This window comes from Macaca fascicularis, chromosome 2 (assembly GCF_037993035.2).
Source record: "Macaca fascicularis isolate 582-1 chromosome 2, T2T-MFA8v1.1".
NCBI lineage: Eukaryota > Metazoa > Chordata > Mammalia > Primates > Cercopithecidae > Macaca > Macaca fascicularis.
In genome coordinates this window covers 115,810,671-115,836,372 of record NC_088376.1, presented here as the reverse complement: position 1 = coordinate 115,836,372, position 25,702 = coordinate 115,810,671, and the positions used below count along the sequence as shown (strand labels likewise).

Sequence of the window (25,702 nt, the reverse complement as noted above, 5' to 3'; positions counted from 1 at the left end):
ATTTAAGAATGTGTTATTTAGGCTGGGCACAGTGGCTCATGCCTGTAATCCTAGCACTTTAGGAGGCCGAAGTGGGTGGATCACTTAAGGTCAGGAGTTCATACCAGCGTGTCCAACCTGTGAAACCCTGTCTCTACTAAAAATACAAAAATTAGCTGGTTGTGGTGTTGGGCACCTGTAATCCCAGCTACTCAAGAGGCTGAGGCAGAATTGCTTGAACCTGGGAGGCGGAGGTTGGAGTGAGTCGAGATCACACTACCACACTCCAGCCTGGGTGACTCCATCTCAAAAAAAAAAAAAGTGTTATTTGATTCCCACAAATTTGGGAATTTTAGTTTTCCTTGTTACTGATTTCTAACTTTATCCCACTGTGGTTGGGGAAGATATTCTGTGTGCTATCTTTCCTTTAAAATCTATTGAGACAATTTGTGGTCTATAGTATGGTCTGTCCTAGAGAATGACCCATGTGCACTTGAGAAGAATGCATATTCTATTGTTGGATAAAGAATTTTAGATGTAGGTCAGGCACGGTGGCTCACACCTGTAATCCCAGCATTTTGGGAGGCTGAGGCTAGTGGATCACCCAAGGTCAGGAGTTCAAGACCAGCCTGACCAACATGGTGAAACCCTATCTCTACTAAAAATACAAAATTAGCCAGGTGTGGTGGTGCACACCTGTAATCTCAGCTACCAGGGAGGCTGAGGCAGGAGAATCACTTGAACCTGGGAGGCAGAAGTTGTGGTGAGCTGAGATCGAGCAATGCTCCAGCCTGGGCAATAAGAGCGAAACTCCTGTTTCAAAAAAAAAAAAAGTTTTAGATGCCTGTTAGATCTAGTTGGTTTACTGCATTGTTGAAGTCCTCTTATTTATTTATTTATTTATTTGAGACAGAGTCTTACTCTGTCACCCAGGCTGGAGTGCAATGGCACTTGCCACCATGCCCAGCTATTTTTTGTATTTTTAGTAGAGACGGGCTTTCACCATCTTGGCCAGGCAGATCTTGAACTCCTGACTTCATGATCCACCTGCCTTGGCCTCCCAAAGTGTTGGGATTACGGGCGTAAGCCACTGTGCCCGGCCAAATCATATATATATATATATATATATATATATATATTTTTTTTTTTTTTTTTTTTTTTTTTTTGAGACAGTCTCACTCTGTTGCCCAGGCTGGAGTGCAGTGGCGCGATCTCCGCTTATTGCAAGCTCCGTGCAGTGGCGCGATCTCCGCTTATTGCAAGCTCCACCTCCTGGATTCACAGCATTCTCCCATGTCAGCTTCCTGAGTAACTGGGACTACCGGCGCCCGCCACCACACCCGGCTAATTTTTTTTGTATTTTTAGTAGAGATGGGGTTTCACCATGTTAGCCAGGATGGTCTCGATCTCCTGACCTCATGATTCGCCTGCCTTGGCCTCCCAAAGTGCTGGGATTACAGATGTGAGCCACTGTGCCTGGCCCCAAGTCTTCTATTTTCTTTATTATCTTCTGCCAGGTTGCTCTATCTATTATTGAGAGTGGAGTATTGAAGTCTGCAACTATTATTCATGGTTTGTTTTTTACACCTAAAAACAAATCGTCAGTATCCTCATTTGTACATTTAGGTGTATAAATGTTAATAATTGTTCTAATCTTCTTGCTGTAGATGTCTCCTTTTTTGTCTCTTATAACCTTTTTTTAATTTAAAGACTATTTTGTCTGATATTTGTAAAGCCATCCCTAATCTCCTTTGGTTACAATTTATGTGGAATATTTTTTTCAAAATTTTTACTTGCAATCTTTTTGTGTCTTTAGATCTAGAGTCTCTTATAGATAGCATATAGGTGGATTCTGTGTTTTTTAAATCCATTCTGCCAATTTCTGTCTTTTGATTGGAGAGTTTAATCCATTTACATTTAAAGTAGTTATTGATAAGGAGGGACTTATGTTATTTTACTATTTTATGTTCTATATGCATTATAGTTTTTTTAATTCCTTATTTCCTGCATTACTGTTTTCTTTTGTGTTTAGTTGATTTTTTTTTTGTAGTGAAAAATTTTAATATAATATATAACATGTCCTGTAACTGTTTTCTCTGTGGTTACCATGGAGATTATATTTAATATCCTAAAATTATAATAGTCTAGTTTGAATTTATGCCAGCTTAACTTCAATAACATACAAAAACTCTACCCTTTTAACAGCTCTGCCCCAGCTCCTTCTAGTTATTGATGTCACAAAAGTATATCTTTGTGCATTATATGTTTAAAAACAGGATCTAAAAATTGGGTTTTAAAATGCATTAGTCTCTTAAATTATATGGAAAACAAAATGTGGAATTGCAAACCAAAGTTACAGTAATATTAGCTTTTAGTCTAATTGTTTTGTAATGTATTAGCCTCTTAAATCTTGTAGAAAACGAAAAAAAGAAATTACAAACAATTGTTACAATAATACTAGCTTTTATAGTTGCCCATGTTTACCTTTACTAAAGAGATTTCTTTTGCAAATATATTTTTATTGTTAAATCATAATTGTACATATTAATAGAGTACAATGTGATGTTCTGATACATGTATACAATGTGGTTTGATTAAATCAAGCTAATCAACATATCTGTCACCTGAAGTATTTATCATTTTGTTGTGATGAGGACATTTGAAATTCTCTTAGCAATTTCGAAATATGTAACACGTTATTATTATTAAATGTAGTCACCATGTTGTGCAGTGTACCTCAAAATACTTACTCCTGCTGTATAACTGAACCTTGTTCCTTTTGAGCAATACCTGCCCATTCTACCCACTCTCTGACCTCTGGTAAACACCATTCTCCTGTCTGTTCCTATGAATTTGATTAATTTGATTGTTTTTAGAGATTTTTCTTTCTTCATAAAGCTTTAAGTTATTTAGTGTCATTTCCTTTCAACCTGCAGAATTCCCTTGAATATTTCTGATAGGGAAGATCTAGTGTTAATCAGCTTTATCTGGAAATGTCTTGATTTCTCCCTCACTTTTGAAGGGCATTTTTGCCAGATACAGTATTCTTGGTATTTTTTCTTTTAGCGTTTTGAATATATTAGCCCACTGCTTTCTGGCCTCCACAGTTCCTGATGGAAAAACCCATTGGTAATCTTATCCTTTGTATGTGAGAAGTTGCTTCTCTCATGCTGTTTTCAGGATTCTCTCTTTGTCTTTGTCTTTTGACAATTTGTGTGTGTGTGTGTGTGTGTGTGTGTGTTTTAAGAAAAAGTCTCATTGTCATCCAGGGTGGAGTGCAGTGGCGCCATCTTGGCTCACTGCAACTTCTGTCTCCCGGGTTCAAGCAATTTTCGTGACTCAGCCTCCTGTGTAGCTGGGATCACAGGCATGTGGCATCACACGGGGCTAATATTAGTATTTTTAGTAGAGACAGGGTTTCACCATGTCGTCCAGGTTGGTTTTGAACTCCTGACCTCAAGTGATCTGCCCGCCATGGCCTCCCAAAGTGCTGGGATAACAGGTGTGAGCCACTGAACCTGGCCATGTCTTTTTACAGTTTGATTACAATGTATTTCAGTGTGCACTCTTGAGTTCATCCTACTTGGAGTTTGTTGAGCCTCTTGGATGTTTATATTTATTTTGTCTTTTAAATATTTGTCTTTCATCAAACTTGTGAATTTTTCAGTTATATTTCTTTAGATCATTTATCTGATCCCCTCTCTCTCCTCTTTCTCTGGGACTCCCACATTGCTTGCATTGGGCTGCTTGATGGTGTTCTATATGTCCTTTAGGCTCTGTTCAGTTTCTGTAGTCTTTTTTCTTCCTGTTCTTCAGACTTGATACTTTTAATTATCCTGTCTTCAAGTTCACTGTTTCTTTCTTCTGCTTGCTCAGTTTTTTCATTGCAGTTATTGTACTTTTCAGCTTCAGAATTTTTTTTCTTTAGACCGGGCACAGTGGCTCATGCCTGTAATCCCAGCACTTTGGGAGGCTGAGCCAGGCAGATGACTTAAGGTCAAGAGTTCGACCGGCCTGACCAACATGGTAAAACCCCATCTACACTAAAAGTACAACAATTAGGCACGGTGGCATGCACCTGTAATTCCAGCTACTCAGGAGGCTGAGACACGAGAATCGCCTGAACCCAGAAGTTGGAGGTCACAGGTTCCACTGCCCTCCAGCCTGGGTGATGGAGCAAGATTCCATCTCAGAAAAAAAAAGTTCTTTTTTTCTTTTTATGTCTTTCTCTTTACTGATATTTGTTTTATTTATACATCATTTTATTTTATTTTGAGACAGGGTCTCATTCTGTCTGGAGTGCAGTGGTGCAATGATAGCTCCCTGCAGCCTCAAACTCCTGGGCATAAGTGATCCTCCCGCCTTAGCTTCTCGAATGGCTGGAACTGCAGGCACATGCCACCATACCTAGCTAATTTTAAATTTTTTTTGTAGAGACAGGGTCTCATTATGTTGCCCAGGCTGGTCTCAAACACCTGATCTCAACTAATCCTCCCGTCTTGACTTCCCAAAGTACTTAGATTTCAGGTGTGAGCCACTATGCCTGGCCACATAATTACATAATTTTCTTTTACTGAGACAGAGTCTCGCTCTGTCACTCAGGCTAGAGTGCAATGGCGTAGTCATGGCTCACTGCAGCCTGGGCTCAGGTCATCCTCCCACCTCAGCCTCCCAGGTAGCCAGGACTGTAGGAGCATACCACTACACCCAGCAAGTTTTTTTGTACGTTTTGTAGAGATGGGGTTTCGCCATGTTACCCAGGCTGGTCTCAAACTCCTGGCCTCAAGCAATCTGCCTGCCTCAGCCTCCCAGAGTCCTGTGATTACAGGCGTGAGTCACCGTGCCCGGCCACATCATTTTCTAATAAGTCTGCCATCTGATCTTAGGGACAATGTCTATTGATTTCTTTTTTTTTTTTTTTCCTTTGAATGGTCCATACTTTGTTTCTTTTTATGCCTTGTGGTTTTGTTTTTAAACTGGACATTTGAGTTTTTATCATGTGATAATTTAGGGGTCCTCCATGCCAGTGATGCAGGATTTACTTCTCAGTCACTTTGTAAGCCAGGTACCTCTGGCTGGCAATGCCAGACCCAGGCCTTGCTCAGCCATGCTGGTGTGCCCCGGCTCGCTTGTGTTATAGCTTGTACCCACATTCAGCAGTTTCTGAGCTCTTGGACCTTGCCCAAGAAGAATGAGGATACACTGGATGTTGAAGGGTGAGGAGGGTAGAGAAGAATTGTATTGAGTGATGAAACAGCTATCAGCAGAGAGGGAATACCTTAAGGTGGGGAAGTCCCCCTAATATGGCTGAGTCCAAGGCTTTTTATGGGCTCAGAATAGGGGAGGGGCAGGCTGTAGGTAGTATTGGAAAAGGCAACATTCAATTGGTTAAAAGGCATTATTCAGAAAGTATCAATTGGGAAAGGGCGAGCAAACAGGAACAGAAGTTCCCACTCTGTGTCACAGGTTCATCCAGGACCAGCAGTCTGGTCTTTCAGCCTTCAGGCTGATTTGGCTTGAAGGTGGGGTTTCACTAGGAACCTGCCCCATCTGCCTAGGTATTTGGCTACCTCCTGTCACTATCACCAGGGATTAGTCACAGGTTATAAAAAAGTCTTCTCATGTCTGAATCTGTGTTTTCCCCTGGGCATGTGCATGCATGGTAACTTTCCAAATCCCCCAAGTATATGTGGTTACTTTTTTTTTTTTTTTTGAGACAGGGTCTTGCTCTGTCACCCAGGCTAGAGTACAATGGTGTAATCACAGCTTACTGCAGCCTCAGCCTCGCGGACTTAGCAGTTCTTTTTTTTTTTTTTTTTTGAGACGGAGTCTGGCGACTTAGCAGTTCTGTCCCAGCCTCCCTAGTAGCTTAGACAACAGGCGTGCCCCACCATATTTAGCTAATTAATTAATTTTTATTTTTATTTTGGTAGACACAGAGTCTCCTTATGTTGCCCAGGCAGGTCTTGAACTCCTGGGCTCAAGCAATTCTCCTGCCTTGGCCTCCCAAAGTTCTGGGATTCTAGGCATAAGCCATCATGCCCAGTGGCTTTGGAACGTCCTGCTCCTTCAATGTATGGCCCCCAAAAGGGGAAAAAGAAAAAATATAAAGGGGGGAGAAATAAAGGCCCCAGTCTTTTTAAATCCCCAGGGAGTCACTTCAGCTAGAGGGAGGGAGGTTTGCAACAGTGTCAGTGATGGTTGCAACATTGGTTTCCTGCTTCTATATCTATACCTTAGTGATCAGAAGCAGCAGTCAGCTATCAGTACAGAGATCCCTGATATTTGGAGGTCTGGTTTCTTATTGCCTACCCTGGTTCCTGCAAGTGGCATGCAAGCTGCTTCAGGAACACAGCATGACTGTCTGCCACTGGGTGCAGAGTGCTTAGGGCTGAAATGAACCACAATTTAGCTTCTAAGACTTCCCTCAGATGTTCCCAGCCTTCAAGAGAATCCAGAGTTTTTAGTTACGTAAAAGAGATTTTGTCAGTACGATTTTTGCTTGAGTGAGGAGATACAATTTTGTCTTGAGTGAGGAGATGAATTCCTGATGCTTCTTACTCTGCCATCTTCTGTATTATTGTTTCATACACTAGCTTTTCAAATTAGTTAAGGAGAGGCAATATGTGTTTGTACTGTGTTTTATAATTACCTTTACCAGCACTCTTTTGTATTTTCACATTGCTTTGAGTTACTGTGTAGGGTCTCATCCTTTTAGCCTGATGAACTTCACTTAGTTTTCCTGTAATGTGGGTCTGCTAGCCACAGATTCTCTGCTTTTGTTTATCTGGGAATTTCCTTATTTCACTTTTATTTTTGAATGATAGATTTGCTAGATATGGGATTCTTGGTTGACAGTTTTTTTGGAGAACTTTGAATGTTATCCTTCTGCCTTCTAGCCTCCATTGTTTATGAGGAGAGGTTAGCTGTGAATGTTATTGGTGTTGCCTTCTGATGAGTTATTTTCATCTTGCTGCTTTCAAGATTTTCTGTTTTTGGCTTTCAGCACTTTAACCTTAATGTGTGTATCTGTGGATTTCTTTGAGTTTATCCTACTTGGAAGTTCACTGAGTTTCTTGGACGTGTAGATGAGTGTTTTTCAATAAATTTGTAAAGTGTTCAGGCATTATTTCTTAAAAAATTTTTTTTTCTGTTCCTTTTTTTTCCTCTGAGACAGAGTCTTGCTCTATCACCCAGGCTGGAGTGCAGTGGTGCGATCTTGGCTCACTACAACCTCCATCTCCTGGGTTCTTAGCATGGTGGTGTGTGTCTGTAGTCCTAGCTGTCTGTAGTCCTGAGAGGTGACAACGTGCTAGCAGCCCTCGCTCACCCTCAGCACCTCCTTGGCCTCGGCGTCCACTCTGGCCACGCTTGAGGAGCCCTTCAGCCAGCTGCTGCACTGTGGGAGCCCCTCTCTGGGCTGGCCGAGGCCGGAGCTGCCTCCCTCTGCTTGTGGGGAGGTGTGGAGGGAGAGGCGCGGGAGGAACCAGAGCCGCACCCAGTGCGGTGCAGGCGGCGTGGGTGCGGCTTCGGCAGGGCCCTGCACTCAGAACGGCCGGGCGGCTGGGGCCACTGGCCCGCACAGTGAGGGGCTTAGCACCCCGGCCAGCAGCTAGGGAGGGTGTAGTGGGTCCTCCAGCACTGCCAGCCCGCCCGCGCAGCACTGGAATTCTTGCCAGGCCTCAGCCGCCTCCCCGTCGGGCAGGGCTTGGGACCTGCAGCCCTCCAAGTCCGAGCACCTTGCTCAGCCCCAGGCTCCCTGATGGGTGCCAACCCCTGCTCTGCAGTGCCAGGTCCCAGCAAGCGCCCAAGGGATGAGGAGTGCAGAAGCCCAGCGCAGGACTGGCGGGCAGCTCCACTCACAGCCCTGGCGAGGGATCCACTAGGAGAAGCCAGCTGGGCGCCTGAGTTGTGGGGGGACTTGTAGAACTTTTGTATCTAGCTAAAGGATTGTAAATGCACCAATCAACATTCTGTGTCTAGCTCAAGGTTTGTAAATGCACCAATCAGCACCCTGTCAAAAGGGACCGATCGGCTCTCTGTAAAATGGACCAATCAGCAGGATGTGCGTGAGGTCAGATAAGGGAATAAAAGCAGGCTGCCCGAGCCTGCAGTGTCAACCTGATGGGGTCCCCTTCCAACCTGTGGAAGCTTTGTTCTTTCTTTGCGATAAATCTTGTTGCTGCTCACTCTTTGAGTCCGTGCTGCCTTTATAAGCTATAATACTCACCACAAAGGTCTGCAGCTTTACTCCTGAAGCCAGCAAGACCATGAACCCACTAGAAGGAACGAAGAACTCCAGACACACTGCCTTTAAGAGCTGTATCAGTCACCATGAAGGTCTGCAGCTTCACCCCTGAAGTCAGCGAGACCACGAATCCACCAGAAGGAAGAAACTCCGGACATATCTGAACATCTGAAGGAACAAACTCTGGATACACCATCTTTAAGAACTGTAATACTCACTGCGAGGGTCTGTGGCTTCATTCTTGAAGTCAGCGAGACCAAGAACCCACCAATTCCGGACACAGTCCTAGCTACTCATCTGCTTCAGCCTCCCAAGTACGTGGGACTACAGGCGTATGCCACCACACCTAGCTAGTTTTTGTATTTTTAGTAGAGACGGGGGTTCACCATGTTGGCCAAGTTGGTCTTTTACTCCTGACCTCAAGTCATTCGCCCACCTCGGCCTCCCAAAGTGCTGGGATTACAGGTGTGAGCCACCATGCCTGGCCTTTTTTCTGCTCCTTTCTCTTCTCTCCTGGTGTTTTCTTTATACATATTTGGTGTGGTTAATGGTGCCCTTCATTTCTCTGAGTCTGTTCATTTTTCATTTTAGTTTTTTCTCCGTTATTTGGATTGCATAATTTCTATTGGTCTGTCCCCAAGCTTGCTAATTGTTCTGCCAGTGTAAGTACGCTGTTGAGCCCCTCTAGTGAATTTCGCTTTTCAGTTATTGTACTTTTCAGCTCTAGATTTTCCATTTGGGTCTTTTAATTAATAATTTTTTTCTGTTTCTTAATATTCTCTATTTGATGTGACACTGTCACTATATCTTCCTTTACTCTTTAAATTATATTTTCCTTTCGTTCTTTGAACATATTTATAGTGGCTACTTTGAAATCTTTTTTTTTTTTTCTTATTTTGAGACAGAGTCTCACTCTGTCACCCAGGCTGGAGTGCAGTGGCACGATCTTGGCTCACTGCAACCTCTGCCTCCCAGGTTCAAGCGATTCTTCTGCCTCAGCCTCCTGAGTAACTGGGACTACAGGTGTGTGCCACCACACCTGGCTAATTTTTGTATTTTTAGTAGAGACGGGGTTTTACCATAATGGTCAGGCTGGTCTTGTACTCCTGACCTTGTGATCTGTCCACTTTGGCCTCCCAAAGTGCTGGGATTACAGGCATGAGCCACTGCACCTGGCCTACTTTGAAACCTTTGTCTGTTGACTCTAACATCTGGCTACTTTCACAGGCAGTTTCTCTTGTTTGCTTTTTTCCAGCATGTGTGTCATACTATCCTATTTCTTTGCATTTCTCACAACTTTTTACTGGAAGCTGGACATTTTAGATAATACATTGTTTAAACTCAGTATTGGCCCCTTTGGGGATTGTTTTTGTTATTTTTGAGACAGAGTCTCGCTCTGTCACCCAGGCTGAAGTGCAGTGGTGCTATCTCGGCTCACTGCAAGCTCTGCCTCCTGGGTTCACACCATTCTCCTGCCTCAGCCTCCCGAGTAGCTGGGACTACAGGCGCCGCCACCACGCCCGGCTAATTTTTTGTATTTTTTAGTAGAGATGGGGTTTCACCGTGTTAGCCAGGATGGTCTCGATCTGCTGACCTCATGATCTGCCCGCCTTGGCCTTCCAAAGTGCTGGGATAACAGGCATGAGCCACTGTCCCTGGCCGGTGATTGTTATATGCTTATTTATTTGTATAGTAGCTGACTGGATTTTTATTTATTTATTTATTTATTTATTTATTTATTTATTTATTTTTGGAGGTGTAGTGTCGCCCTGTTGCCAGGCTGAAGGGCAATGGCATGATCTTGGCTCACCGTAACTTTCGACTCTCTGGTTCAAGCGATTCTCCTGCTTTAGCCTCCCAAAGTAGCTGGTACTACAGGCACATGTCACCCCGTCCAGCTAATTTTTGTATTTTTAGTAGAGACAGGGTTTCACCACGTTGACCAGGATGTCTGGATCTCCTGACCTCATGATCTGCCCACCTTGGCCTCCTAAAGTGTTGGGATTAGAGGCGTGAGCCACCATGCCTGACCTGAATTGTTTTGGTGAAGTCTGTCTTCTTCCTCTGTCCCTTCCCTGTAGTATAAAGCCCCAGATGTTGCCCCTCCATGCATGCAGCCTTGGGTGCTAACAGTTACCTTGGAATGACTGTAGTTGTACAAGGGCTTTCTTCACTCTCTTATCCCTGACTTCACATAACTTTTAAGACCCTTTAGTTTCTGGCTGATTGCTTTATTGTTTTCAACATACGTCACTCAACAGACTGATCTGATTATTTTGACAGGATTGCTCCCAATGTCAATATCTGAGGTTTTTTTTCCTGACCCCAAGAGGCCTCCTCCCAGCTTTGTAGTCCTCTCTGCAAACTAGCCCAGCCTATAGTTTAGTTTACATCTCCAATGAATTGGCTTATCTCCTCCCAGTTGCCTTTCTACTGCTGTATCTAAAACACAGGTTCAGTTGCTTGCTGCTTGCAGAATCCAATTAACAAGAGCAAGGTCTGGTATAAAGTGACTTTTTTTTTTTTTTTTTTTTGAGACGGAGTCTCGGTCTGTCCCCCAGGCTGGAGTGCAGTGGCCGGATCTCAGCTCACTGCAAGCTCTGCCTCCCGGGTTCACGCCATTCTCCTGCCTCAGCCTCCCGAGTAGCTGGGGCTATAGGCGCCCGCCACCTCGCCCGGCTAGTTTTTTGTATTTTTTAGTAGAGACGGGTTTCACTGTGTTAGCCAGGATAGTCTCGATCTCCTGACCCAGTGATCCGCCTGTCTCGGCCTCCCAAAGTGCTGGGATTACAGGCTTGAGCCACTGCGTCCGGCCCTAAGATTACTTTTTATTCCAAAGTTTAGCTTCGGGGGAAGTACAGGCTTTCTGCCTTTAAGGGTACTCCTCCTTTGGAGTAGAAAGCAAGCACTTTTAAAGGGGGCATAGGCTGGGCGTGGTGGCTCACCCCTGTAATCCCAGCACTTTGGGAGGCTAAGGCAGGCAGATGACCTGAGGTTGGGAGTTCGAGACCAGCCTGACCAACATGGAGAAACCCTGTCTCTACTAAAAATACAAAATTAGCCAGGTGTGGTGGTGCATGTCTATTATCCCAGCTACTTGGGAGGCTGAGGCAGGAGAATCACTTGAGACCAGGAGGCGGAGGTTGTGGTCAGTAAGCCGAGATTGTGCCATCATTGCATTCCAACCTGGGCAACAAGAATGGAGCTCCATCTCAAAAACAAGGGCCTAACATGAATGGGACATGGCGGGTTGGGGGGAAGCGAGCAGTTGCAGGGGTCTGTGTGTTAGCTTGGTGCCTTATCTACCAGGTGATCAAAGTGGTGACTGCTGGTTTCTTTGTGAGCAGGCATACGTTGGGTTGTGAATCTACTGTTATCTCTTGAGACAACCTCCTAGTGGGCAGGTGTTCTGCTCTGGAGCTTCTAAGCACATAGTTGATCTACCCCTGTAGGGAGTGTCTGATGAAGCGAAGGTAAAAGGCTATAATTGTATTTCTTTTTTTTTCTTTTTTTGAGATGGAGTCTCGCTCTGTCACCCAAGCTGGAGTGCAGTGGTCCGATCTTGGTTCACTGCAAGCTCTGCCTCCCAAGTTCAAGCAGTTCTCCTGCGTCATCCTCTCGAGTAGCTGGGATTACAGGCATCTGCCACCGTGCGCTGCTAATTTATTTATTTATTTATTTTTTTTATTTTATTTATTTTTTTTTTTGAGACGGAGTCTCGCTCTGTCGCCCAGGCTGGAGTGCAGTGGCGCGATCTCGGCTCACTGCAAGCTCCGCCTCCCGGGTTCACGCCATTCTCCTGCCTCAGCCTCCCGAGTAGCTGGGACTACAGGCGCCCACAACCGCGCCCGGCTAATTTTTTGTATTTTTAGTAGAGACGGGGTTTCACCGTGGTCTCGACCTCCTGACCTTGTGATCCGCCCGCCTCGGCCTCCCAAAGTGCTGGGCAGGCGTGAGCCACTGCGCCCGGCTAATTTTTTTATTTTTAATAGAGACAGTGTTTCACCATGTTGGCCAGGCTGGTCTCAAACTCCTAAACTTAGGTGATCAACCTGCCTCGGCCTCCCAGAGAGTGCTGGGATTACAGGCATGAGCCACCACGCCCAGCCTATAATTGTATTTCTAAAGAGCTAAGTAGGAAGTGGGAAAAAGGAGGATAAGAAGAGAGAGAAAACAAAGAATTTAAAAATAATTAAGGCCGGGCGCGGTGGCTCAAGCCTGTAATCCCAGCACTTAGGGAGGCCGAGACGGGCGGATCACGAGGTCAGGAGATCGAGACCATCCTGGCTAACACGGTGAAACCCCGTCTCTATTAAGAAATACAAAAAACTAGCCGGGCGAGGTGGCGGGCGCCTGTAGTTCCAGCTACTCGGGAGGCTGAGGCCGGAGAATGGCGTGAACCCGGGAGGCGGAGCTTGCAGTGAGCTGAGATCCGGCCACTGCACTCCAGCTTGGGCGACAGAGCGAGACTCCGTCTCAAAAAAAAAAAAAAAAAGAAAAAAAAAAAATTAAATAATTGAGGCCAGGTGCAGTAGCTCATGCCTGTAATCCCAGCACCTAGGGAGGCTGAGGTGGGCAGATCACTTGAGGTCAAGAGTTTGAGACCAGCCTGGCCAACATGACGAAACCCCATCTCTACTAAAAATACAAACATTAGCCTGGTGTGGTGGCATACACCTGTAATACCAGCTACTCGGGAGGCTGAGGCATGAGAATTGCTTGAACCCGGGGGGCAGAGGTTGCAGTGAGCTGAGATGGTGCCACTGCACTCCAGCCTGGATGACAGTGAGACTCTGTCTCACAGAATAATAATAATAATAATGATTAAAGTGGAGGTACTCAGTTACACTTCCACTCTTTTTGAAAGCACTGTGAGGCTCGAACTCCACACTCTCTTCCAGATGAAGTCAGTTCATTTAGGAAGAGATTTGGTGCTCTGTTTTATGGCCTCTTTCTATTCCCAAGCAAAGTTTGTGAGCATGGCTATGGAGCTGTGGGTGGAGACAATGGCACTCTTCCAAGTGATACCCCCACTTTAGAAACAGCGCACTCGGTTTTGGAGGGAGATGGGGCAGTAGCCTCTGGTCTTCTTGGCATACTTGGCATACTTCTTGGCATTTCACTAACATGGCATCTTTATGGTCTGGGGAAGAGGTGATTTGGGACCCCATAATTATTATTATTATTATTTGAGATGGAGTCTTGCTTTGTCACCCAGGCTGTAGTGCAGTGGCTCGATCTCAGCTCACTGCAACCTCCGCCTGCTGAGTTCAAGTGATTCTTCTATCTAAGCCTCCCAAGTAGCTGGGATTATAGGCACCCATCACCACACCCAGCCAATTTTTGTATTTTTAGCAGAGACGCAGTTTCACCATGTTGGCCAGGCTGGGTCTCAAACTCCTGACCTCAAGTGATCCACCCACCTCGGTCTCCCAAAGTGCTGGCATTACAGGTGTGAGCCAACACACCTGGACTGGACCCCATAATTTTTAGCAATCCTGTACCCAAAGTAGAACCTACATCCTAGTACCCTGGGCTAGGTGGAAGAAGGGAACTCCCACTTCTTGCCTGCACTCTCCTGAAATGTAGCCTCAACAACAGGCAGCAGGATGAGATCTGCCAGTGTCCTGCCCTCCAAAGAAGATAACCTTTCAACTGGAAGTTGCAGGGAAACAAAGGCCTGTGTTCTTGCCTTCAGTGGACTGGAGTAGAATTTTTGTCTCACTTAGGTGGGCTGGAGAAAGGTGACAGTTGGTCATGATTCGTGTACCACTGACTCTTACCGTTCTTACCAAAGTTTAGATTTTCTCAAATAAATGTTTCTTCTGTCAAAAGACAAAATTATAACACATTTTGTTTAAATATCTCAATTGGGTTTATTGTGATTCTAGCATTGGGCAACACTTCATTCTGTAAAATAGAATAAGTGTTCTAATGAGTGAAGCAGAGATTAGCTTTATAGACAGAAAAAGGGTTGGATAAAGAAGAAAAAAAGAATAAAAAGTGGATTGGTCTCATTTAATAGGGTTGCTCCAGAAAAAAAGTGGATTGGTCATTTTAGGGTGGGGACAGGGAGACAGAATAATGGAAAAATAAGCTGATTGGTTAACATCAGGTTACTTCAGATGAAAGATTAAAACAGAGAGAGCTTCATATGATGTCAGTTGAAACTGGCCTGTTTGGGAAATTAGGCTGTTACCTCTTTTAGTCTCTCGATTTCTAGAAAGGCCAGATGACAGCTCAGTTTCTGTTTGGTGAGCATTAGTGACGCCATTATGATTTTTAGTCTGGACTATTGGGCCTAGTGTTATGAGATCTTTGGGGTGTCACTTTTCTGACCAGAAACATCTGTGGCTGATGGCGCCTTTGCCTGAGTTTTACTTGGGCCCGCTGGGCTTGTTCTGTCCACAGTCTGGCATTGCACTCATATTACCAGCCTGTATCCCATGCCTGCCAAGGGAGAGTCAGGCATGGAGCGACAAGGGGTATGAGAGCAAACATGGGGTCCAGCCATTGTGCAGTCAAGACACTCTAGTTGCCGCAGCGGGGTGGGCAGCTCCAGGTGCTGGCATGGGTACTGGTCCTCTGCAAAGCTACGGCCAGATCAGGTGCACCTCAGGCAGCTTCCACTGCTGGCACCAGGGAACACTGGGGAAGCTTGGAGATGCCAGCAACCACAGCGCCCCAAAGAGGGAGTCACAGCCCTGGCTTGGGGAGCTCCCAGGTCTGGGATCCTTGAAGGGCCACAGCTCTTCTCTCCTCTTCACATGCAAAGTGGTGAGAAAGGGACATCTCAGCTCCTAATATGTTTGTGTTACAGTTCTTTCAGCCTCACCATTCAGTGAGTCCCGAGTTCTTGTCCTGTGACCAGGAAGAGGTACGCAGACAAGTGAAGGGTAAGCAAGAGGAAGAGGAGTTTCTTTGAGAGAACAGCTCAGGCTGGATGTGATGGCTCACGCCTGTAATCCCAGCACTTTGGGAGGCCGAGGTGGGTGGATCACGAGGTCAGGAACTCGAGACCAGCCTGGCCAACATGGTGAAACCCTGTCTCTACTAAAAATACCAAAAAATATTAGCCAGGCCTGATGGCATGTGCCTGTAATCCCAGCTACTGGGCAGGCTGAGGCAGGAGAATCGCTTGAACCCAGGAGGTGGAGGTTGCAGTGAGCCAAGATCACGCCACTGCACTCCAGCCTGGGTGACAGAGCAAGACTCCGTCTCAGAAAAAAAAAGAGAACAGCTCAGAGGAGGTCCGCAGGGGCCACCTCCCTTCCATAGACAGGGTGTCTCGTGGAGTTTTCAGCCCCACTTGATGAGTGCTGAGCTCTCAGCAGAGAGGGTAGCTCCTCTGCAGCTAGTCATCCCATTGTCTGTTCTGCTCTGGCTAAGCGCAGGGGCTTAAACAGGAGTAAGTACTTGCCGATTGCTCCATGGGCAGGCCCAGAAAAGGCACCACAAGTTCCCACTCTGGTCTATGGGACTAGCAGCCAGGCCCCCAACCTTCAAGCCCTCCCTGGCCCGAAGGTGGGGCCTCACCGGGGACCCGCCCCCTTCTGCCCAGTAGCCTGTCTGCCTCCTGCTCAGGCCCAGGCTGCTCATGCCACGGTGCACATGCAGGCCAGTGCCAAGCTGCCCTCCGCTCCCCCTCAGCTTAAACTCTCCCCATCCTGCGCTTGTTGTAGCCCAAAGTCCGGAGGGGGACAAAGTGGCAGGGGGCTGGTGTGTCATTGCTGCCCCAAACATGCGTACACCTGGCCGGGCTTTTACCACGCCTGGGCTCATTTGGCTCTGAGATTGGAGCTGGGGGTGGGGGTAATAGGGAGAGACCAGTCAATGGGAACAGACACCCCTGAGCCTGCGGGGGCAGCTGGGGCCTCTCCGGCCTGGCTCTGCCTTGGGGCACCTCTTTGCCTGCCCCTTTGCGCCTGACCACGCTGCTCCCCCACCGGCAGGTGACAGCCTGGCCCCATCCTAGCAACCTCCAGGGCAGTGGGTTCTGGGCGGGGCTCCCAGGGGCCAGCTTTGGGGACTGTGCTTCCTCCCCTCGCCTTCCCCACAGCTGAGGCAGATGTCCGGAGTGGTGGAGGGTCCCGGCCTGGGGGCGGCTCCTGACCATGCGAAGGTGGGCGTGGTCTGGCCAGCTGCTTCAGGGACATGGGGTACAGGGTTCCAATGGTGCCACTGCTCTTCTGCAGCTGCTGCTGCCATCACCGCTCACATCTCCCTGCTGCTGCCAGCGCGATGGTAGCGGCTGCTCCGGATGGCCCGCAGCTGTCATCACTAGTGCAGGAGTTTAGTCCAAAACAATGGCCTCCTATAATTTTTATTTAAAAATTTGAAGGTCATTTTCTCTTAGCACCATTTCCAGAGACTTTGTTTTTTGGAGTTGAAGCCTTGCTCTGTAGCCCTGGCTGGAGTGCAGTGGCATGATCACGGCTCACTGCAGTCTCTGCCTCCCTAGCTCAAGTCATTCTCCCAAGTACCTAGGACTACAGGTGCACACCACCACACCTGGCTAATTTTTTGTAGTCTTTGTAGAGACAAAGTTTCACCCTGTTGCCTAGGCTGGTCTTGAACTTCTGAGCTCAAGGGATCAGCCCACTTTGTCCTTCTAAAGTGCTGGAATTACAGACGTGAGCCTGGCCACTGAGGGAAATGGGAGGCTTACAGAGCTCCTTATGGTGTCATGTTGGATGTGGAACCAAACAGGATTACATTTTATATTTAATTGTTATGTCTTTTTAAATTTGAAACATTTTCTCACTTTGTTTTTCGTGACTTTTTCTTTTTTCTTTTTTTTTTTTTTTGAGAGGGAGTTTTGCTCTTATTGCCCAGTCTGGAGTGCAATGGTGCGATCTTGGTTCAACGCAACGTCCGCCTCCCGGGTTCAAGCAATTCTCCTGCCTCAGCCTCCTAAGTAGCTGGGATTACAGGCATGTGCCACCATGCCCAGCTAATTTTGTATTTTTAGTAGAGACGGGGTTTCTGCATGTTAGTCAGGCTGGTCTTGAACTCCTGACCTCAGGTGATCCGCCTACCTCGGCTTCCGAAAGTACTGGGATTACAGGCGTGAGCTACCACATCTGGATGACTTTGACATTTTTGAGGAGTAGGGGCCATGTTTATTTTATTTTTTGCAGCATAGAATAATTTATTGCAAAAGAAAAATAGTATTTTGAAAGTTAAGTGCAGAATAGGCAGTATACCCTGAGAGAGAGAGGATTCAGGGCAGGCTGCTCATAAGGATAAGACAGCCTGGGCCATGTGTTTTATAAAATGTCCCTTGGTTTGGATTTTTCTGATGTTTTCTCATGAATAGATTTAGGTTATACATTTTTGTCAGGAATACCACATAAGTGATATGCCCTCAGTGCATTGTATCAGGAGGTTCACAGTATAACATACTAGGTGTTATTTTAATTTTGAACAGTTCTTTCCACAAGCATACACTGAATGTCACATAGTACTTTTTTTTTTTTTTTTTTTGAGACGGAGTCTCGCTCTGTAGCCCGGGCTGGAGTGCAGTGGCCGGATCTCAGCTCACTGCAAGCTCCGCCTCCCGGGTTCACGCCATTCTCCAACCTCAGCCTCCCGAGTAGCTGGGACTACAGGCGCTGCCACCTCACCCGGCTATTTTTTGTATTTCTTAGTAGAGACGGGGTTTCACCGTGTTAGCCAGGATGGTCTCGATCTCCTTACCTCGTGATCCGCCCATCTCGGCCTCCCAAAGTGCTGGGATTACAGGCTTGAGCCACCGCGCCCGGCCAGTACTTTTTTTTTTTATTACTAGTCAGGTTGAATTTTATGTATGCTAATGATATGGAAGGGGGACAGGGAAGTACTGGGTAAGGGAGGATGTGGCCCCTGGCTAGGGCTCCACCTTCAGACCTGTGCCCATGGACCTAGGCAAGAACAAGCACTGCTGCCTTCGTACCCAAATGTTGCATTTCCCAAGACCACCCTGGCCTGCCACTCCCCCATCCTGTGCCTATAAAAACCCCTGAGACCCTAGCAGGAACACAGATAAGAGGCTGGATGTTGAGAGGAACACATCGGCAAAAGAAGAAACAAGCAGCTGGACATTGAGAGGACGTCAAGGGGAGCATGCCAGCAGAAGAGCACACTGACAGACGCCAGCATGCCAGCAGGCCATCGACTGGCAGAACGAGGTGGAGTTTGGCCAGGACAGCTGGAGGAGAACCCGGACCGCCGAGCGGCCGGACTCCAGGGGAAAACCGTCTCCCTTCTGGTTCCCCCATCTGCTGAGAGCTACTTTCACTCAATAAAACCTTGCACTCATTCTCCAAGCCTATGTGTGATCTGATTCTTCCGGTACACCAAGGCAGGAACCCTGGGATACAGAAAGCCCTCTGTCCTTGCGATAGGGCAAGGGTCTAATTGAGCTAACACAAGCTGCCTACAGATGGCTAAAAGAGCACCCTGTAACACATGCCCACTGGGGCTTCAGCTGTAAACATTCAGCCCTAGACACTACCGTGGGGTCGGAGCCCCACATTCTGCCTGTCTGTATGCTCCCCTAGCGGTTTGAGCAGTGGGGCACTGAAGAAGCGAGCCACATCCCCATCAAACGCCCTGCGAGGGGGACAAGGGAACTTTTCCCATTTCACTAGTGGTTATTTATGTGATTATTTTCTAAATATATGGGATTACATTTACATACATATATAAATGAATTTGCTGAATTATCTATGAGATTGATTTTGTTTTACCTATTCTAATATTGTTGGGTTTTATTGATTCAAAGAACTCTTTATATATGAATGCTATTAATCCTTTGGCATGAATATTGCAAATGTTTTCCCTAGTTTATTGTTTGCTCTTTAATTTCTTACGACTTTTTAAAACATCTCGAAGTTTAAAATTTTTATGCAAACTGAACTATTAGTATTTTCCTGTATGGTTTCCACCTTTGATATCATGCTTAGAAAAGCCCTTCCTCTAAGATTACAGAAATATTTTTTCCTACTACCTACTGATTTTCTTTTTGTTTCTCAAATAGGTACATTTGCGGGAGCACATGGGTGAAAAGTATACAACTTACAGTGTGAAAGCTCGCCAGTTGAAATTTTTTGAAGAAAACATGAATTTTTGAGTGTTTGTCCTAATCTGCTGCCGGAATTAAAGACCTATTTTTAGAGATTTTTGGCTTAAAAAACAAGGGCAAGCAGTCATTTGGAAGCCATTCACCACTGTTTTATATCTCTTTTTATATCTCTTTGGGGTTTTCCTACAGAAAAGAAATTGGACAGCAGGATCACGAAAGAAAAAAAACTTTGGCTTTCATATTCTGAGGACAAATCTGTTGTTTGTTTGATTACTGTTTACTGAGCCTTAATCCACCAAGTTTATATCTAGAATTTTATTTTTTTAAGGTACTGATTAGCTTAAACATAGGGCTTGAAAAATTTTGGATTGAAATTTTTTGGATTGAAAAAAATTTTTTTTTTTTTTTTGAGACAGAGTCTTACTCTGTCACCCAGGCTGGAGTGCAGTGGTGCAATCTCAGCTCACTGCACGCTCTGCCTCCCAGGTTCACGCCATTCTCCTGCCTCAGCCTCCCAAGTAGCTGGGACTACAGGCGCCCGCCACCACGCCTGGCTAATTTTTTTGTATTTTTAGTAGAGATGGGGTTTCACCATGTTAGCCAGGATGGTCTCCATCTCCTGACCTTGTGATCCGCCCGCCTTGGGCTCCCAAAGTGCTGGGATTACAGGCATGAGCCACCATGCCTGGCCATAAATTATAAAATTTAAAAAAGTCAATTCACAGTTCTAGAAATAGATTTAAAGAATATGAAGTTCTGTCTAGTACTTGAGCAGCTGAATTTCTTTTCTACACATTGATGGACTTTTAATATTTTATTCTCATTTAATATAAACCTCATCTAGGGTATATACAAATTAAAACTGAGATACATTGCCTTTGTAAATTAGTATGTTTTTACATAATGGTCTTGTTAGATTTATTTTTCCATCAGTGAAAACATTTCTTAAACACAAATTTCATTTCGGTTTAAGCAATTTGTAAGCAGTCTAGTTCCATTTAGTTTTTGGATATATTTAATGTTTGTCTCCTGAAGTTTGTCTTCATGTACTTTAAGATATTAGTTGTCGTTCCATGTTTTAAATGTATGATTATATATCACATATTTTATTAGTGAAATGTTTAAGAAGGGGTAATACCCATCTAGGAAAGAAATTTTATAAAGTTAAATACAAGTCTTGAATAGTACATTTTCACTTCTGTATTCGAGGGACTCTAAAAATAAATATTGCTCCAGAAATGTTTTCAGGTGTTTTTTTTTGAGACAGCATTTCATTCAGTCAGGCTGGAGTGCAGTGGCATGATCTCAACTCACTGCCACCTCTACTTCCGGGGCTCAAGTGATACTCCCGCCTCAGCTTTCCTAGTAGCTGGGACCATGGGTGTGTGCCACCACACCTGGCTAGTTTTTGTATTTTTTGTAGAGACAGGGTTTCACCATATTGCCCAGGCTGGTCTCGAACTCCTGGGCTCAAGCAATCCACTCACCTCAGTCTCCCAAAGTGCCGGGATTATAGGCATGAGCCACTGTGCCCAGCCCTGTTTTCAGTTTCTATAACTAAAAATATATCTTTGAAAATTATACACACACACAGAAATACTCTAATGAAATGTTCCCTTTACAGCCACTTAATGAATTTTTTTTTTTTTTTGAGACCTGTCTCACTCTGTCACCCAGGCTGAAGTACAGTGGTGCAATCTCGGATCACTGTAAGCTCTGCCTCCTAGGTTCACTCCATTCTCCTGCCTCAGCCTCTTGAGTAGCTGGGACTACAGTGGCCCGCCACCATGCCCGGCTAATTTTTTTGTGTTTTTTTTAGTAGAGACAGGGTTTCACTGTGTTAGCCAGGATCATCTCGACCTCCTGACTTTGTGATCCGCCCGCCTCGGCCTCCCAAATGCTGGGATTACAGGTGTGAGCCACCGCGCCTGGCACACTTGACAAATTTTTATTTAGAGTTTACTATGTGCCAGGTTCTCTGCCAGGAGCTGGGGATATAGTGGTGAATAAAACAATGCTTCCTGCCCTTTTACAGTGCTCACAGCCTGGTTTCTGATAACTCTTATTTTCACTTTGAAGGGTTTGCTAGAACTCAGCTTGCAAAACCATCAAGTCCCAATGCCCAGTTGGGAACAAATCTTTGGCAAACTTGGTATCCTTGAGCTATTCCTTTCCTTGCATGTTTTGGAAATCCACATCTTTCTGGACAGTCATCAATTTTACTTAATTTTTCTAATTTATTGGTGTAAAGCAGGCATTTTATTAGAATTAATCTCACCCGTATTTTTTTTTTTTTGGAGACAGGGTCTTGCTCTGTTACCCAGCCTGGAGTGCAGTGAGGTGATCAAAGCTCACTGCAGCCTTGACCTCCTGGGCTTAAGTGATCCTCCCACCTCAGCCCCTTAAGTAGCTAGGACCACAGGCATGCACCACCACACCTGGCTAATTTTTAAAATTTTTTGTGGAGAGGAAGTCTGTGTTGCCCAGGCTAGTCTCAAACTGCGTTCCAGCAGTCGTCCTGCCTCGGCCTCCGAAAGTGCTGGGATTATAGGCATGAACCACACCTGACCTCCCCCATACTTTCTTATTCCCATGTTGTATATTTTTATTTTTATTTTTATTTATTTATTTTTTTTGAGACAGAGTCTCGCTCTGTCGCCCAGGCTGGAGTGCTGTGGCCGGATCTCAGCTCACTGCAAGCTCCGCCTCCTGGGTTCCCGCCATTCTCCTGCCTCAGCCTCCCGAGTAGCTGGGACTACAGGCGCCCGCCACCTCGCCCAGCTAGTTTTTTGTATTTTTTAGTAGAGACGGGGTTTCACTGTGTTAGCCAGGATGGTCTCGATCTCCTGACCTCATGATCCGCCCGTCTCGGCCTCCCAAAGTGCTGGGATTACAGGCTTGAGCCACCGCGCCCGGCCATATTTTTATTTTGTTTAAACATTGATCCTGTTTTCTTCCCACTTTTATCGTTCTTTTTTACTTTAGTGCTTAATTCAGCTTCCTAAATTAATTTAAAAACTCATCTCTAAGACTATACATTTTCTTCCCAATATAATCATTTTTTTTTTTTGACACAGAGTCTCATTGTTGCCCAGGCTGGAGTACAGTGGTGTGATCTTGGCTCACTGCAGCCTCTGCCTCCTGGGTTCAAGTTCCCCTCCCTCAGCCTCCCGAGTAGCTGGGATTACAGGAACATGCCACCACGCCTGGCTAATTTTTTTATTTTTAGTAGAGATGGAGTTTCACCATGTTGGCCAGGCTGGTCTTGAACTCCTGACCTCAGGTGATCTGCCTACCTTGGCCTACCAAAGTGCTGGGATTATAGGCGTGAGGCACCATGCCTGGCCTAAAGTGTCAATAATTCTGATTTTGGTTTTCTCTTTTATAAGTTTTGATTTCCATAGACTTATAAAGCAAAGGAAGTTAATGTCCTTGCTCTGGCTATCCTGCAGTGTTACTGAGTATCACCTGCACAACCTTTACTTCTTGCAGTTTTTTTTTCCTGTTGTTTAGTACATTATCCATTATTGGAATGGCCTTATAGGCATTCAATAACGGTGACATGTTAAAATACAAAATCACTTGTCTATTAAATTTTATTCAAGTTTCTATATAAGATCTGCTAAATGGAACTTTGTGATGGAAATGTTTTATATGGTAGCCACTATTCACATAGCTCTTAAGCCTTTGAATCATGGCTAGTTTGATAAGAGTTTTATATTTTAATTAAATAGACATGTGTCTAGTGGCACCATATTGTACAATGCAGTTCTCATTCAATAAATCTTAAGTACTTACAATGCATCGTGTACTCTTCTATGTACTGGGCAGACAGCAGTGAGAAAAACAAGGTCCCTATTCTTATGGAACTAATGTTCTAGTAACAACTATTAATTATATACCACGAAATGTCTCAAACTCCTGGGCTCAAGTCATCCTCCTGCCTTAGCCTCCCGAAGTGCTGGGATTATAAGTGACAGCCACTGCACCTGGCCAGAACCATGAACTTCTAACTTAGGCTTTTACTAATTATCTTCCTTGCAGAATAATGAACAAAAGATCCTTTAGACAAAGAACTTGCACTATGAGGTTTAATTGGAAATATTAAAATGGTTTAACAACTCATAATGAATTACAAAACTTTGATAGTTACATTGTACTATCATTTATGAGGCATTTATTCTTCATTATTTACACCTGAAAGAAACTGCATACTTGTGTGTTCTGTTCCCCATTTCACAGCAAGATTATGAAGAGAAGGTCTAAACTACTTATATAAATCAAGACCCAACTGTGCTAGAAATGAAGTATAAAGAGAACTAAATCTACACACAGCTGTGCCATAAGAGCATTAGATGGTTTTAGCTCTTTTCTGGGGTATGAAAGCAATTTAGCTCATCTCACAGGAAACAAAAGCAGGTGCTGAATCATGAAAACCTCAATTATTTTTAGCATGCCTCTTAATTTTTCTTTCCCCTGGTTTCTTGTCGTCTGTGCTTGAGTCTTGAACAGGTAACCACTTGAGAGGATGCCGGCGATAAATGGGCCATGGAGGAAGTGTCAGCTGGGTCAGAAAAGAGGAAATGCATAAATTATAGCTATTAAAAGTTTAAAAAATTATGTATAATGCCAGGTTCCCAAACGACTCCCATGCTGAGGAAACAAAAACCAAAAAAATCCATATTCCTATAAAGGCTCTGTGCCACCGTCCATGCAAAACACTGTAAGATGATGGGAACAGGCTTACTGCCTACACAAATGGCTTTAAGACCTAAAAGAAAGGTGAGGGACCAGGTGTGGTGGCTCTCACCTGTAATCCAAGCACTTTGGGAGGCCAAGGTAGGCGGATTGTTTGAGACCAGCCTGGCCAACACAGTGAAACCCTGTCTCTACTAAAAATACAAAAATTAGCTGGGTGTGGTGATGTGAGCCTGTAGTCCCAGCTACTCGGGAGGCTGAGGCAGGAGAATCGATTAAACCCGGGAGGCAGAAGGTGCAGTGAGCCGAGATCGCCCCAGTGCACTGCAGCCTGGGCAACAGAGTGAAACTCCGTCTTAAAAAATTTAAAATAAATAAATAAATAAATAACAGGTGAGGGGGCAATGTGAGCACCATGAAAAACTCCTGCTGGCTTTGACCTTAAGATTATTACCTAGAGTAGCTGCCAAAGGAAATAAGCTATGTTCTTTTATGTAGTTCACACCATCTGACACTATTTTGGCATTCTACTTTTCCAATGATAGCAAAGGGAAACGCTGTCTGGAAGGATGAGGGAAACATTGGCTTTGGGTCTCACTACTGAGTAGGTCTAACCAAACCAACCCGACTCACAAAACCCAGGTTGCCACTAACACCCACAAATTTCTTACCAAACATGAAAAAGCAAATCCGGCCATAACTATATAGACAGTCCACCCGAACTGTTCAGCCACGTATCCGTAGATAAATCCAACTATCTAGAGACAAATGAAGTATATTAAACACACTCAAACTGAGGGTTGGGAGGGAGGCGGGGGCGGAGATTACACGTAAAACCAATACTTACTGCAGAAAAAAGAATAATTCCCTGAAACATCTGTTCAGCTAGCTTCTGGCCCTTGTAATCCTGGGGTGAAGCAGAGGAAAAAAAGAATTGGATCCACCGCCGAGAAGATAACAATTTCTGCCCTGACCTCAAAACTTTGGCACAGGGTAACCCCAATATCAGGGTCTCCCGCTCACCTATGGACCTGGGCAAGAAATTAAATTCTGGGCTTCCCGGGAGGAACTGAAACACCCTCACGGAGAATGGACAGGAGATTCTCGCGGAGTAGAAGAGAAGGGGACCCAGGAGGCAATTCGGTAAAGAGGGTGGAGGGTAACCATCAGGGCCCGGAACAGAGCAGCACTCGGTGCTCGGACAGGGGCTTCGAAGCTGCCAGGCACAGGAGCTGCGTGCGGAGGTCCCCGGGGCTGCGCCCTCACCATCTGCGTGGGCAGCGAGCTCAGATGCTCCAGCATGGCTGGCTGAGGAGGCGGGCAGCCGACCGCGGGTGGCAGGCTGCGAGGCGAGGGCGACCGAGACTTATGGACTGTGAGGGCCAAGGTCTGAAACTGCGCGTTGCCAGGCGGGCCTTCTACGCCCGGGAGAGCGATGGCCGCGGCCCCGGAAGCGGAAGTCTCCGACGGGCCGATACAGCCCATGTCCCCGCCCCGCACCATCGCTAGGCGACGTGCGCTTTTGTCGCGGCGTGCTGCCCGCGAGGGCAGCTGAGGTGGTGGCGGCGGCGGCCGCCGCGTCGAGGCATCGCGCGGCCGTGAAGGGTTCACCGTCAGTGCTGTTGGGTGCCTGGAGCCGCGGGCCCCGTCCCGAAAACTGTCCTTGACAGTGCCTGCGCGGCCCAATGGCCGCCAGCGCGCGCCGCGTCTCC

At 45.7% G+C, this 25,702-nt stretch overlaps 2 protein-coding genes across 28 annotated transcripts in view; one reads left to right on the top strand and one right to left on the bottom strand.

Moving 5' to 3' along the window:
* The window catches only part of NEK4 (NIMA related kinase 4), a 72,508-nt gene extending 51,977 nt beyond the window's left edge, over positions 1–20,531 (top strand). For 8 of the 27 annotated variants that reach the window (XM_074032454.1, XM_074032452.1, XM_065540730.1 and 5 more), the window contains 2 exons: positions 15,048–15,104; positions 18,134–18,534. In XM_074032454.1, the coding sequence (XP_073888555.1) occupies positions 15,048–15,104; positions 18,134–18,313 (237 nt within the window). In that variant the 3' untranslated portion in view covers positions 18,314–18,534. Of the gene's footprint in view, positions 1–1,152; positions 2,592–8,216; positions 8,773–15,047; positions 15,124–18,133; positions 18,535–19,247 lie in introns of those variants that run through there. The other 19 variants (XR_012431260.1, XR_012431259.1, XR_012431256.1 and 16 more) reach the window with 8 other exon arrangements.
* Positions 20,532–23,369: 2,838 nt separating this feature from the next.
* On the bottom strand, positions 23,370–25,701 carry SPCS1 (signal peptidase complex subunit 1). The gene is made up of 4 exons (XM_005547370.4): positions 25,257–25,701; positions 24,838–24,897; positions 24,662–24,748; positions 23,370–23,856 (listed from the first exon to the last, which is right to left on the bottom strand). Exons 1-4 carry the CDS (start codon positions 25,491–25,493, stop codon positions 23,731–23,733), a joined length of 510 nt encoding a protein of 169 aa, XP_005547427.1. The 5' UTR covers positions 25,494–25,701; the 3' UTR covers positions 23,370–23,730.
* Position 25,702: the final 1 nt, after the last annotated feature.

Coding starts and splice junctions, on each gene's coding strand:
- SPCS1 (XM_005547370.4), bottom strand. CDS start 25,493: ATGGTGCGGGGCGGGGACATGGGCTGTATCGGCCCGTCGGAGACTTCC. Junction 24,749..24,837: donor GAATTATTCTTTTTTCTGCA/GTAAGTATTGGT, acceptor ATTTGTCTCTAG/ATAGTTGGATTTATCTACGG. Junction 23,857..24,661: donor GATTTGCTTTTTCATGTTTG/GTAAGAAATTTG, acceptor TTTCTGACCCAG/CTGACACTTCCTCCATGGCC.